Source organism: Petaurus breviceps, unplaced genomic scaffold, assembly GCF_028583685.1.
Source record: "Petaurus breviceps papuanus isolate PSGF00001 unplaced genomic scaffold, PetGlider_PUasm1.0 215, whole genome shotgun sequence".
Lineage (NCBI taxonomy): Eukaryota > Metazoa > Chordata > Mammalia > Diprotodontia > Petauridae > Petaurus > Petaurus breviceps.
This window is the reverse complement of record NW_027185865.1, coordinates 97,380-112,741: the sequence shown is the minus strand read 5'-3', so window position 1 is coordinate 112,741 and position 15,362 is coordinate 97,380. Positions and strand designations below refer to the sequence as shown.

The 15,362-nt window shown below is 49.7% G+C and overlaps 1 protein-coding gene across 1 annotated transcript in view; it reads right to left on the bottom strand.

Moving 5' to 3' along the window:
* Positions 1-15,362, bottom strand: part of LOC138165816 (membrane-associated phosphatidylinositol transfer protein 3-like) — a 40,360-nt gene that overhangs the window by 13,664 nt on the left and 11,334 nt on the right. The window contains exon 2 of the mRNA XM_069094169.1: positions 6,699-6,794. Coding sequence (XP_068950270.1) covers positions 6,699-6,794 — 96 coding nt within the window. The remainder of the gene's footprint in view (positions 1-6,698; positions 6,795-15,362) is intronic.

Genomic DNA, 15,362 nt, shown 5'->3' with positions numbered 1-15,362 from the left:
ACCATCATCTGTGTAGACAACTGAGATGTGGGAAGCAGGCATAGTGAGGAGGTTGGCTGAGTCAGGATCCAGAATTATCTTGACAGACTAGAATGCAGGCCTGAATCAAGTGAGATGAACTTTATTGAGAATAAATGCCACATCTCACATCTGAGACCAAGGCAAGAGGAGATTCCAGGGCCACAAGAGCTTTGGAATAGGCTTATGCTTGGCCCAACTGGGTAGAACCTTGAGCAGTGGGGGGGAGGGGGTGCAAAGAGGCTGATTAACTGCTTGTTGGTTACAGTTGCTCCACAGTGGGAGGGGTGGGAGCCTCAAAGGAGTTCATTGGAGGGTGCTCAAGGAAAGCCCTAAAGACCAGATGACCAGGATTGTGAGGTGTGCTATTGAGGAGACTCTTTATTGGGCATGGATTGGACCAGGTGGCCACTGAGGTTCCTTCCAACCCTAAAATATGTGATTCTGTCTCCAAAAAATTAATGTCATGAATACAAGATGGAAAGGGTGTCACCCAATAATAGTCTGGAAAAAAAAAAGGCTGCTGGTAGATTAAAAGTCTAACATGAATCATCTGTGTGATCTGGAAACCACAAAACAAGAAGACTGTTGACTGCTCTGGGGTGAGTCTGGTGGCCATCCTGGTCTGCCCTCTCCAGAGCACTGGGCTCAGTTCTGGGTGTCCCATTTGGGGAGCATGCCAGAGGGTAACGAGGATCGGGAGGGCTGGAGAGATACTCTGCAAAGATCCATGGAAGAAACTTGGGGTGTTGAGGCTGGTAAAGGACAAACTGGCTGTCTTCAAATATTCCATGGGCTGTCATGAGAAAGAGCTGCATCTGGATCTTCTTGGTCCAGTGGTAAGAACTACAGGAAGCCACATTCTAGCTCAAAATTGCAAAGAATTTTCTCACAGTTGGAACTGCCCAAACCAGCCCTGGCTGCCTTGGGTGGTAGGGAGCACATTCTTGTCATTACAAAGGTGTGGGGGCAGGGGTCCCCTTTCTTTCCTTTCCCTGCATGGGCCACACTCTCCCACCCAGCACAGGAGTCCCCGTTGCCTTTCCAGATTTTCTTGTCTTCCCTTTTTCTCTTTGAAGCATCTTTTCTGTCCTTCAAGAAGCATACATCTTCTTGCTGATGACCTGAAGAATCCACAGACCTTCCTACAGCCCTCTCCTCCAAGAGAGAGACCAACCTGCCCTTTATGGCCCTTTCTTTCTAGCCCTGCTTTATCCCACCCACCTCCCAGACTTCTCAGGAAGCAAAATGCAAAGTCATCCTTGGAGGCCATGGCCAGGCTGTGCCCAGGGATGAGGCTCCTGAGGATTGCCTCTTGCCTCTTGTTGGCCATTACAAGGTTCTCCAAAGCCTTGGCGTGAACTGGAGCTCTCCTGGTAGTTATCTGCCAGAGGCTCTCAAGCAGGAATGTCGCTACCAATTGCTTCATGCATTCTCTGGCCTCTTCTCTTCTTCTCCCCCACCAAGCCTCAGGAACTTCCTCCCATCTTTCCACCAATGGAAAACCTCACAGTTTTAACAAAGCTGCTCATTCGGTTTTGGGGCAGCCTTTTACCTATTATTCAAGCCCCTCTAATTCCTACTCACTCTTCTTGATTCAGCCACACAGAGAGCAGGGAGATGTCACTGTGTCCATTTGGTCTGAGGTCAACTTGAAAGAACATCAAAAGACATTTACCCAAGTGGGTCAGTAGGCAGGGCTGAGACTCCAACCCAAGCCCTCTTGGCTCCAAATGCCATGCTCTTCTCTCAAGTCTTATTGCTTAATTTTACAGATGGGGAAATAGAGGCAGAAAAGTCACATGACTGTCCCAGAGTCATGCAATTAAAAAGTGGCAAATCCAAAACAGGAAGGAAAGGAAACAAGCATTTAAGCACCCTCTTTGTGGCACACACTGTGCCAACTGTTCCAAGAGCCTTACAGATACAGTCTTGGGTGGAAGGTGCTATTATTGACCCCATTTTACAGTTGAGAAAACTGAGTCAGACTGAGATGGGATGTCACACTGAGAAAAGGCTCCATTTGTTCCACTTGGCAGAACCAGTATGGTAAATGAGAAAGGTCCTTTGTCTCTTTCCTCCACACACCCAGGGGTCCATCTCCCACCCTATGGCCTGCTCACTCTCCCAGAAAGTTCCCAAAACAAAAGGCCCCTCCCCCAACAAATGTCAGCTCATGAGCAAAGCCAGGGGCTGCCTTTGCTTCGAGATGCCTGCTGCAAAGCTCGCCACAGAGTTGGGCTTGTAGGAAGCTCTTGACCAAGAGGCTTCTTTTTATCCATCTGCTTATTTGCTCACATGACTAGCTCAGAGATTTTGTGACAACCTTTGCCCTCCAATGAGGAATCTATCAAGGGAAGAAGACAGGGGTTTTCCACAAAAGGACAGAAGGCATCTGGCAGTGAGAATCTCCTCCACAGTGGTGAGGGAGAGGAAGCAGGGACAGCTGGACCTAGGCTCAGCCACACTGTGAAATGGGGCAGTCATATGCTCAGTCTCATGGTGGGAGGAATGGGAAGAGGGTATTCAGCAACAGGAACCTGGGGCAGTGGAACTGCAAAATTTCATCTTCAGCCCAGGACAGCTCCTCAGGAAGAAAACCCCCACCCGGCTATTTGTGCCCTGGAACAAAGCTCTGATGGCCCCCTGCTAGTCACACTCTGAAGACCAGAGGGAAAGGTCATTCCACACTTGGCCCACCCCAGCAGATGGGTCTTAGAGCCTTGGAGTCTGACATTTCTCTATGGCTATATCAAAATGTAAATGAAACTTTGTTCAACACACTTCGGTGATAGATGAAGTACAGTCTCAGAATCATGGGTTGGAGGCCATTGCTATAACTCTCAGGTACAGTTATCATGTACTATTATCTGTAACCCTGTGTGAGCTCTGGCAGGTATTTGACAATGACCTCTGCCTAATAAATGCAGCTCCCAACATTTTGTCATTTAGTCTTCTCTGTCATGGAGTCCTACAGCCCGGCCCCTCATGATGCCCTCTACAAAGCATCAGACAATCTCTTGGACTAACTTTGTTCTTGGATTGATCATATGTGCTGGAGAGTGTCAAGAGACTAGAAATCAGGAGACTCAGATTCTAGACAGGTTGCGTGACCTTGGACAAGTCACTTAACTATTTTTTAAAAAGCTGTTCAAATGCCCAAAGGGCTATAAAACTGTGCATACCCTTTGACCCATAAATACCACTTCTAGGTGTGTAGATCTTTATCCCAAAGAGATCATACAAATGAGAAAAGGACCCACATGTACAAAAATATTTATAGTAGCTCCTTTGGTGGTGGCAAAGAATTGTAAATTGAGGGGATGCCCATCCATTGGGAAAATGCAATGGAATACTATTGTTCCATAAGAAATGATGAGCAGTCAGACTTCAGAAAAACCTAGAAAGACTTACATGAACTGAAGCTGAATGATGTGAGCAGAACCAGGAGAACATTGTACACTCCAAAAGACTCATGATGGAAAATGTTGTCCACATCCAGAGAAAGAACTATGGAGCCTGAATGCAGATCAAAGCATGACCTCTCTCTTTTTTCTTCTTTCTTGTGGTTTTTCTCATTAGTTCTAATTCTTCTTTATACATTACATGACATCTTGGGGTGGTGGGAGAGGAGAGATGGGGAGAAAGTTTGGAAATCACAATCTTATAGAGTGAATGTTGAAAAGTAAAAATAAATAAAAATTTGTAAAATATGTTCAGACATCCTCCAAAGCCCCTTGCAGCTCTACATTTCTGATTAGGGAGTAATTCCGTGAATCCCTCTGGGCCTCACCTTCCCCACCTATCAAATGGGGATAACATTTGCCTGTCTCCCTTCTCAATGCAGTCATCCCACCAAGTGAAAGAAAGGATAGATACATGCCCTTGCCCTTCTCCTGGGCTCCTGGGGTCTATGGACCCACTCTTCCCTGCCCCTAGAAGGCATGATGAGATAAGGGGCCATGCTATCTTTAGCCTTGTAGCTCTAATGTCTGGGAGCTCAGGCCCAAAGGGGCCACAGCCCATGGGGTCAATTCCTGCAAAAGGCAGCTCAGTCTTTGGCACAAACAAACCCAGCTGTCTGTTTCCTGGTCATAGATCCATAAATCAGGTGAAGACCATGACTGGTGGTCCCAAGAAGAACCACCATCAATGACCACTTGGAAATGGTGTCCAAACTTTCTAAGAATCAGAGAAGCACAATTAAAAGCCTGATGGACAGTCTGACTCCACTGAACTGGTAAAGAAAGGCAAAAATTATCCAAGTCAGCTCTGATGGAGAAATGGCTGGCTCTGGTGGAGCCACAGACCCAGACAGACAGTCTTCATCAAACAGTGACCAGTCATCTTACAATAGGAACCACAGAGCTGGTCATACTCTTTGCCCCAGGGTCTCACCCCAGGACCACATCTGAGGGTATGCAGAGAAAAAAGACTTGTCTGACTAGAAATATGTATAGGATTTTTAGAGACTGCTAGGTGGTGCCATAGTGCATAAAGCCCTGGGCCTGGAGGCAGGAAGACCTAAATTCAAATGTGCCCTCACACACTTAACTAGCTGTGTGACCCTGGGCAAATCACTTCACCCTCTTTGCATCAATTTCCCCATCTGTAAAATGAGCTGGAAAAGGAAATGGCAAACCACTCCAGTATCTCTGCCAAGAAAACCCCAGAAGGGCTCAGGAAGAGTCAGACACAAATGGATGGTAGCAGCAGCAGCAGCATCTTTGCCCATAACAGGGAGAAAAAAAAACAAGGAAACGATTCCATTTTATCCCAGAAGGGAACTGTGGCTGACGTGACTGGCACATCTTTTACTCTTCCCCAGCAGCCTTACACCAGCACTTGGGAGCCCCAAACCAAATCTTCCCTCCCCTCCTCCCCATAGAATACAAACTCCCTGGGGACATCTTTGCATCCAAAGAGCTTAACAAACGTCTGGTGCACAATTAGAGGTTAGCCAAAACCTTTGCATTCATTTCTACACAAGAACTGTTGAGTATGACGCCTCCCAAGTAAGCTGGGAAGACAAAGGAAGGATGTGGAGTGAGGAAAGCCAGACCAGGAAAAGCTTCTGCACGCTCAGACCACGATGAGACAGAGGCAAGCACCTGGGACAGCGCCCGGAGGAAACCCGTGAGCAGAAACAGCCGGCTGGAGCTGGGGTCTCTCTGTTAAAGCTTGGACCCAGCGTTTCTCTGAACAGACTGCAGATGATCGGCGTTTCTGGGCTCGTAGGTGGTGGCTTTTATTTGGGGTTCTGCTTTTGTTTACTAAGTTCTGAATCCCCCATAACACCAAGGCCTTTGTTTCAGGATAAATCAGGCCGTTTGTTTGTGGTAGGGACGGTCTGGCCTTGAGACCATGGCGCAGGCACCATTGCCGAGCCTCACTGGGAGCCATGGAGACTTTGGTAGGCTCTCCAAGCATCCTGCCCCAATGAGCGCTTGTGGTGTGGGATCCCTCCGCTCTGTCCATGCTGGACGTGCCAAGGTGCTCCCAGGCGCGCGAGGAGGGGCACGCCTAAAGCATGGGAAGCCGCTCCCCCCACCCCGCCCACACCACAGCTGTAGCTCCGCTGCTTAGAATTCATGTGCATCTTGCACATGCAGACTCGTCCACGAAGAAACTAAAAGGCATCAATCCAACTTTTGTTGTCGCTGTTTTTAACATAGTTTAAAGCTCCCTTCTGGTCTCAGTGTTCCCCCGGCAGGGATTCCTGCGGCTGGAACGGGCTCAGGGTGAGGGGGGCACTGCACAGGCGCATCTTCTGTCTAATGTGCTGGCCAGTGGTGTAATACCAACAGTCTAAGCCCTGACGAGCTGCGGAAATGCTTGAAATAAGAAGTCTCTTTGGAAGCTCATACTGTCACATGTGTGCTTGTTGCTATGGAGAAATCCTGCTCCCAAGCTCAAACCCAATTGTCCAGCAAGGTGAGGAGGCACTGGCTGCTCACAGGGCATGGCCTAGAGCCGTCTATCCATCCCTCCCTCCCTCCCTCCATCCATCCCTACTGTCCCTCCTTCTACCCCTCCTCCTGTCCTTCCATCCATCCTCCATCTGTCTCTCCTATCTCTCTGTCTGTCACTCCTTCTGTCCCTCCATCCATCCATCCTTCTTCCCATCCCTCCTTCCACCTCTCGATCCCTTGCTGTTGCCATCTGACCTGGGCACTTACAGGACTCAGCCTGGAACATAACGTCATTCCTGTGGGCCCACCAAGGTGCAGTGCCTGGTATCCCTGACCCTCTATTCAGGTATTATAAACAATAATAAGAGTTAGCAGGGATGGTGTCCTTTCAGATTGGCAAAGCAGCCTAACCTTTTTCTTATGGGATCCTCATGACAATGTTGGCAGAGAGGTGATATTCTTGTCCCCTCTTTACAAAGGAGGAAACTCAGGTTGAGAGAGGGTCTGCAGAGTCTCACAGCTAGTAAGTGCCTGAGGCAGTATTCAAACTCAGGTCTTTCTGATAGGTGCCTGCCCCAGCACTGGGCCAACCACAGGAGCTCACCAAGCCTGGGACCAGCTCTCAGCCATCACTGCACCCCCAGACTAACAGGATCTGTGGGCATGTGTGTGAGAGCGAGTATGTACCTGAGGGCTGGAGCCTCCCAAATGTCCCTCCCCCCACCCCAGACAGGTCTGTGGCTCAGACCCACACGCCCCATCACTCACCTCTGGCATCAAAAAATTCATCATCTGAACTCTCCACAGGAGCACTCATGATGTCACGTACATGCCACTGGGCCCCACCACAGGGAAGAGAGCCAGCTAAAAGAGAGAGAAAGGCATGTCAGGCAGGACCTCTCCCAGGTGTCTATCTGGAAGGGCTGGGGGAAAGCTGCAGCTTCATTCCCCAAGCCCATTCTCTCATCCCTCAGCTGAGTCAGGAAGGAGGGCAAGGCCAGAAGTGATAACACTGGTTCTTCTCCCTCTCTCTCCCCCTCCTCTCCCTCTTTCCCCTTCCCCCTACTACTTCTCCTCCCTTCCCTCCTCCACATTCACTCACACAAACTGAGGACTGCCAAGTCTCAAAGCCATGTGCCAAGGTCAGCCCCATGTGACAGATGGAAATCGAGAACCAGAGAGATGAAGAGATTTGTTCAAAGTCCCAAAGGACAGAGGCAGGATTGGAACCCAGAACCTCCTCCTTCTCAGCTTCAGGACCACAGTGCTAAAGCTGGCAGGGGCACTAGAGAACACTGGGAAGCTCAGGATGGCTCCCACAGCTAGTAAGGGGCAGAATTTGGGGGTCCTCATACTGCCCCACACTATCTCCCAGAGGCCAGATAAGCCAGCAAGGGCAGGACTTGGCATCAATCCTGCCTCCAACACCTCAGTCTCCATATCTGTGAAATGGGATCATCGTAGCCCTGACCTCACAGATGTCACATATGTGGCAGACCTCAAAGGCCACACTTGAGCTCTCCTCATCCCCGCGGTCCATTGACCAGAGAGCCTGCTAACTTAGGTTTATGTCCCACCTGCACCCCAGGCCACCCCCTGGGGTGGGTTTTGCCTTGGAGGAAGGCCCACCTTCTGTGGTTAGGAGGGAGGAGAGAAGGGAAGCCAGATGTGATCTCATCAGTCTGAGCCCACATCTCCCCTGGTCTTACACAGGGGCTCAGCTCTCCAGCTTGAACTGGAACTGATCTCTGTTCTGGCCATGGGAAGCACCCCTCCCATGAGGCCCCTGCTCAGAGAGCAGCCCAGGTAGCCTCTGCCTGGTCAAAGTGATCCAGGACACAGTCGGATGCCCCTGGACTCTCCCACCTTAGCCCTGTGGCCTGGGGCATTCACACTGCCACCCTCAGCATGGGCACCCCACTAGCCATCACTTAGGGAAAGTGGCATGGAGAGGGTCACAAGAGGGAAGGACCCAGCATCAGTCAGCAGTCCTAGCCCTAGGGCCCTTTTCCCCTTGCCTCCCCAAGGTGCCATGGGGCACAGAATCTTGCCAGGACTGAACACCAGGCAGGCAGGCAGGCCCACCCCCCGGGGTGTCTGTGCAGCCCCTAACTAAGCCCTGGGTGAGTAATGCCCTGCAATTACAGAGATATTTTTAAAAGTTGTGACGAATGAGGGTGAAAAGATTTCCAGGCAGCTGGTGTACCCTGGCACAATGGGAGGCTGCCCGTCCATGGTCCAGCTGTCCAGCCATCCCTCCCCTTCCTCCTCCTGCCCCTGGAGGGCCCTCAGAGCCCACAAGGGGCTGCCCACCACCTTCCCCTCACCTCCACCCTGCCAAGCACCTCAGGTGGGGGCTGCAGGGGATACGGAGACCAGAAGAGCTCTGTGAGATCATGTTCTCAGAGAGCCAGCCCCTTCAGGAAGGATGGCTCCATCTTTTCCTGAGCTTCCCAGTAGCTTTCTATTGTGTATGGTAATTCACGGTTGATAGACTGATTGCCCAATTGATTGGTGTACAGCGGTCTGTGCACACCTAATGAGTTGGTCCAGAGGCCTCAGGGTCATCAGCCCCCCACCCGTGGTCACACAAAGCTCTCACCTTCCTGTCACATGGTTGGGCCCTCAGCTCATCTCTTTATATAAGCCTCACCTGAGTCATTGACAACAGCAGTGACCCCCAAAGCCAAGGACAGATCCCTGGGGCTCTTCACTCCACACCTCCCCCTAGCTGACAATCCATTAGCCTTCCTTCCCTTGCTGAGCTCTCCACTCAGGATTTAAACAGTTCCAAATCTGTCTATCCATCTGACCCAAGAGACGCTCTAAATGAGAGACTATCTTCTAGCCCAGGTCTCTCCTGGGTGTCCATCGGCAGAGGCTCCAGGCCTGGCACCCCATGTCCATAGAATTCCCCCAGTCTGATAGTGCCTCCTGGGGATACCCACTTTCTCTCCCGCTGCTGATTACGACTCCTTGTCAACAATCTCTCCATCCTCACCCTCCTCTCCTGGACACACTTTTGGGGAGCTCTCTCCTGCCTCCCAGAAGGGCAGGGCAGGGACCTCTTCCCATTTGTCTGTGTTTCCCCAGCACTGGGCCTGGCACATTGTAGGAGTTTGGGAGTTTGTGTGGAATGGAAGCTGACAAGCTGGAGAGGCCCAGAGGACAGGAAGGCTGGGCCAGGCCCTGTAGTCCATGGCACATGGGGGAACACAGGGAGATGTGACCGCTGTTTGCTAAGTAAGTGAAGGGCTTTTGGGGGCATAGGGAGGGCCCTTAGCCTTCCTTGCTCTGCTAGGTCCCAGAGGACAGAGCGAGGGACAGTGGCAGGGGGGCAACAGAGAGGCTGACTGAGCTAACTGGCTCCCCCCCTTTTGGCATAGCATGGGTGGCCTGGGGGTGGGAGTGGGGAGGGTGGAGTCACCCAGCAGAGGCCTGGGCAGAGGCAGCTACTTCAGAGAGATATATCACCTTTCCAGGTATATCCTGGGCTCGATGCCAGATTTTTAAGGCTAAGAACCTGTGACCTCATCTGTCCTGAAAGCAGTTCCTTTGATGAGAGCCCATTGAAATCCAGTGTCTGCTGGGGCAGTAATTTCTACATCCTGAGATCCCTGGCCACAACGTAAGTGAAGGTGTCACTCTCCAGAGTGACCCAGAAGAGAAGGCCGGGCCTTGACACAGAGTCATGGTTAGGAAGAATATTGATCCTGACCACTGAGGAGGCTGGGGACAGACACATGCCAACCTCAGGCTGCCCCCTCCAGCTTCCTAGGAGAGACTTCCCTGGAGTGCAGGGTGGCCAGCTCCAAAGGGCATTTCTGATGCCCACCTGCTCTTGCTGAAACCTTCCCCCCACAACATGGCCCAGGTCCAGGGCTGCCCCAGCTTGGAAGTCCCCTCCAGAAATGACCCTGCAGGCACTCTGTCTGTCTCATAAGGAGCCACATGCGCCCACATGTGGGCATCTGGGCACAGATATCTAGTAGGTGAGAAACTCCCTGAGCACCCCTGCTCCCCATCTCTTCTAGACAAGCAGCCTCACCCAGCGAGTTCCAGCAGGGTTCTAGGCATGAACCAATGAGATGATTTCCATAGGGCCAGCCCTGGTCCAGAGAGCCCCATCTGTCCTATGGGACAGAGTGAGTCCAAAGAAAGCATTAAGCTAGCTCACACCTGGCATGCCTAGACCAGGGACCCTCACCCTCCATTCCCCAAAAGCAGCACAGCCCTCCCAGCAATCTGAGCCATTGGCTCAGGCCAGAAGAGAAATCCAGAATTCTAGCAGGTCACTCAGCCAGCTGCCCTCCCTGCTAAAAATAACTGGGCTGTGCAGGGCCTGACCCCCGGGGCCAGGAGCAGCCTGAGCTGTCTGTTTGCAGGGGCCTCATGGCCTAATTCACTTGGGACTTCTCCAGCATCATCTCAACAAAAGGGCAGAGAATAAGGAACTCAGTGAAGGGGAAATGGGGGCCAAGCTCAGAAGACACACAGATCCAAGGACAGATAGAGGGGGGAATATCTGGGGCCTCAGACATCTAGACACAAACACCCAGAGTGAGTCAAGCTGTCTGTGTGAGGAGGCCCATTGGACCTCATGGGGGCTCTGGCTGGATGAAGTCAGATCGCTTCGAGGGGGGGAGGGTGGCCATGTCTATTGACTATTATGTCCAGGAACCCGAGAGGGAGAAGGAAGGAAACATGAAACATGCACAGCCAGGTAGTACAGGGGAGAGACTGCCAGGCCTGGAGTCAGGAAGGCCTGAGTTCAAATTCAGCCTCAGACACTGGCTGTGTGACCCTGGGCAAGGCACTTCACCCTGTTTGCCTCAGTTTCCTCATCTTTAAAATGAGCTGGAGAAGGAAATGGCAAAGCGCTCTGGTATCCTCACCAAGTACACCCCCAAATGGGGTCACAGAGTCTGACACAATTGAAAAGGCTGAACTTCAACAACATTTGGGCACAGTCAGGCCAGGGAGAGGCAAATGCTCTGGTGATCAGAGGGGCCTCCAGGCCACCTGGACAAAGGAAAAGCTGTAGGAAGAGTGGTGTGCAGCAGCAGGGGTGGCAGGCTGATGGAGGCCACCAAGCCAGGCTCCCTCCCAAAGGAGGGTGCAGGCAGGGCCTTCACTGCAATGCCAAGGCAGGCCACAGAGCACACAGAGGTCCAGGCCCTCCCAAGAAGAGGGGCATGATGGGGGCCTTTGTCCTCTGTCCTGGCCAGCCCCCAGGGATGGAGGACAGGCCTTTGTTCTGGGCATCACTTTTGAGGAAGAACATCAAAGAGCCGGAGAGGGCCCAGAGTGGGTGATCAGGCTGGGAAAGGGCCCCGAGTCCATGTCACTGCAGATGAGATATCCAGGAGGCTGTGTGAGGAAGGAGGCATAGATCTGTTATGTGCCTACTGTGTGCTAGGGACCATGCTGAGCACTTGATACACCCTCACAGCAGCCTCAGGAGGCGGGGCTATTATTATCCCTATTTTACAGATCAAGAAACTGAGGTTAAGTGACTTGCCCAGGGCCACACAGCTAGTGTTTGTCTGAGGTTGCATTTGAACTCAGGTCTTCCTAACTCCAGGTCTAGAGCTTTATTCCTTGGTGGTATCTGTGTGACTAGAAAAAAGGCAGGTGTGATGAATCGGGAAATGTCAGAATTTGGCACCAAATTGGGAACCCTGGAAAGCTGGAATGAGATGTAAAGAATGATGATGAGGTTGGAAGCCTGGGAGCCGGAAGGATGGTGGTACCTTCAACAGTGAGAGGCAAGGGAGGAAGAGGGAGAGTCTGAGGGGCTCAGTACCAGACATGTGATATCTAAAAGCTCCATGGTCCATCCAGTGGGAGAGGCAGGACTGGAGCCAAAGTCAAGAGAGAGGTTAGAGCTGGACAAGAAGATCTATCTGAGAGTCATGGCTGACTTTCTTGGGGCCAATGAGATCCCCAAACGAGAGAGCGTTGATCAAGAAGATGGTCCAGACTGACCCAACCTTTCTGGAGGACAAGTTGGAACCATGCCCAAAGGGCTAGAAAACTGTGCACACCCTTTGACCCAGCAATACCGCTTCTAGGGCTGTATCCAAAGAGATCATAAAAATGGGAAAAGGACCCACATGTACGAAAATATTTATAGCAGATCTGTTTGTGGTGGCTAAGAATTGGAAATTGAGGTGATGCCCATCAATTTGGGAATGGCTGAACAAACTGTAGTCTATGAATGTAATGGAAGACTATCGTTCCACAGGAAATGGTGAGCAGGCAGACTTCAGAAAAACTTGGACAGACTTGCAAGAACTGATGCTGAGTGAAGTGAGCAGAACCAGGAGAACACTGTACACAGTAACAGTCACATTGTGTGATGACCAGCTTCCATAGACTTGGCTCTTCTCAGCAATGCAAGGGTCTAAGACAGCTCCAAAAGGCTCATGATGAAAAGGCCGCCCGTGGAGTATAAACGCAGAGTGAAGCAGACTATTTTCTCCCTTTTGTTCTGATTCTTCTTTCACAACATGACTAACGTGGAAAGATGTTTCATATGATTGTACATGTAGAGCTTATAGCAGATTGCATGCTATCTTGGGGAAAAGGAGGGAGGGGGAAAATTTAGAACGCAAAATCTTATAAAAGTGAATGCTGAAAACTAAAAATTAATTATTAATTTAAAAAATAAGATGGCTTAAGCCAGACAGAACCCTGAGCTGTAACCACACCTAGGTGTGGTAGCTAAGGTAGGAGGAGAAGCCAAAGAGAGGAGAGGGAATGAGGGCAGCTGTCAAGGTCAGATCTGAGGAATGATCATCAGAACGGGCAATTAAGAATCACTGGCAGATTTGAAAAGAGCAGATTCATGCCGATTATGAGGCTGGAACCTCCCCAAGCACACAAAAGCTTGTATAGATTCAATTGCAAAGTACCCCATAAAGAAATTAAAGGACAGCTTAAGTCACTGGAGGAATGTTCAGTGCCCATGGTTAGGCCACGCCAATATATCAAAATTAATTTACACTTTTAATGCCATATCAATCAAATTACCAAGGGGATATTTTACAACACTTGATAAAATAATAACAATTCATTTGGAAAGACAAAAGATGTAGAATATGAAAGAAAATGATGAAAAGGAGTAAGGATAAAGAGGGAATAGCACGTCCAGATCTCAAACTATAGTACAAAGCAGAAGCCATCAATTAAGTAGATTAGACAAAGGAGGCTCAGAAATAGAATCAAATAGCCTGGTGTTTGAGAAAGTGGAAAACATAAGTTACTTGGGGAAAACTCCCTGTTTTCTTTTTTTCAACTGCTAGAAAATCTGGAAAATAATCTGACAGAAATTAGGCTCAGACCAACGCCCTTACGCCATGCTTCACAACATATTCAAGGTGGATACATGACCTCGACATCAGAGATGACGCTACTGAAAAACTGGGACAGAAGGAAGCCGTGCGCCTCTCATAGCTTTGGATAAATTGTTATTTTTTGCTTTTTGGACGGGGGAAGGCAGGGCAATTTGGGGTTAAATGACTTGCCCAAGGTCACACAACTAGTAAGTGTTAAGTGTCTGAGGTCAGATTTGAACCCAGGTCCTCCTGAATCCAGGGCCAATGCTCTATTCACTGCACCAGCTAGCCACCCCTAAGAGATGGATTTGTAAACAAACAAGAGATAGAGGCAATTAAAAAAGAGAAAACTGATCATTTCGATGACACATAACTGAAAAGCTACTGCAAGGGCAATATTAATGCATCTTGGATATGAAGGAAAGTGGCTGAATGGGAAAAATAGTTGTATCAACTTCTCTGATAAGATAAATCCAATATATAAACAATATTCTATATATGTAAACAAGACTAATAGCCATTCACCAATAAATAAGTGGTAAAAAAAAATTATGAATAGTTCTCAAAAGAATTGAAAAGTATAAACAACCACATAAAAAATGCTCCAAATTAATCATCATAATAGAGAAATATGTCCAAACAGCTCTGAGATTTTACCTCACACTCTGCAAATGGTCAAAAATGACCAAAAACAGAAGCAGTTAATGTTGGAGGGGATGTGGGAAGATGGGCACACTAATACATTGTTGGTGGAGCTATGAAGTGGAACAGTCATTCTGAAAAATAATAGGGATTTATGCTAATAAAGGGACTAAAATGGCCATGGTCTTTGAACCAGAAATTCCATTACTAGGCTTCTACCCCAAGGAAACTATCAATAAGAAAAAGTTTCCATATACTCCAAAATATTTTACAGCAGCACTTTTTGTGATAGCTAAGAACTGGAAAGTCAATGCCCATTCATGAAAGTAATGGAATATCACTGTGCTTTAAGAAATGACATGTGTGGTGAGGTCAGAAAAGCCTGGAAAAGTCTATGAACTATGAGCCAAGAAAACAATAAACACAGTAACTCCGAGGATGGAAATGGAAACCACAACACTGTAACAGGATAGGCCTTGAATGACAATCCAGGAGAAGACACGTCCTGCATGGGTGTGCTCACACCATCCCTGTGGACTGGTCAGTTGGCTGATTTTTTATCATCTGTCCTATGGGATGGCTTGGGGCCGGGGCAGGGTGAGGCACATGGGAATGACAGAGGAATGGAAAATATCACTAAGAACTTATTAAATGTTTGACTCAGAAATCAGATTGTAACGGGTTCAGAAGTGGAGTGGGGGCATCGGGTGGAGACAGTTTGGCTACAAAGGGAGGAGAGCTGCACAATGATGGTCTGAAGGGATGGGTTCTGAGTTTGGGTAATGTTTTCAGGCAGCAGGACAGGAGCCAGGACAGAGGAGGAGACCAAAGACTTGGCAGGGTATGATAGAGGGGAAAATATACCAGGAGATACCAGACAGGTTGGGATCAAGGGAAGGAAAGACTGAGGAATGGCATAAAGGAGGAAAGGGGGCCCAGCCAAGAGCCTCCATTGTCTCAGCACCACAGGAGCCCAGGCCTTCCTTCAGCTGGGGGAGCAAGGGAGGGCGCTGGAGCTCTGAAGAGAGGAGAGGTCCAGAACAGGACAGAGAATTAAGACCCAAAGTGCTGCCTGGTTGAGGGCTCAGCTAAGACTGGAAGGGGACCCCAGTGAGCAGGATTATGGGACAGTTCCTCCAGGGATGCAGGGCCCCATTTGTGATATGGAGGGATGAGGGAGAGGGAGTCTGGGAGCAGGCCAGACTCAGGGGTCTGGCCAAGGATGAGTGTGGATAGGGCCAGGGAGCAGGGGATTCACACAACAAAGACCCACCAGTTGGAATGGTGAGAGAGGGTGGAGGTTGGCAGAGGAGGAAAACAGTGCCAGAGCAAGGGACAACAGCCAGGGGCTTCACAGGCTGGGCATGGCATCTGATGACTTATTCTAATTTTCCACCTCTTTCTCTCTCTTCTTCTTCTTCTCTGTCTCTCTGTCTCTGTCTCTCTCTCT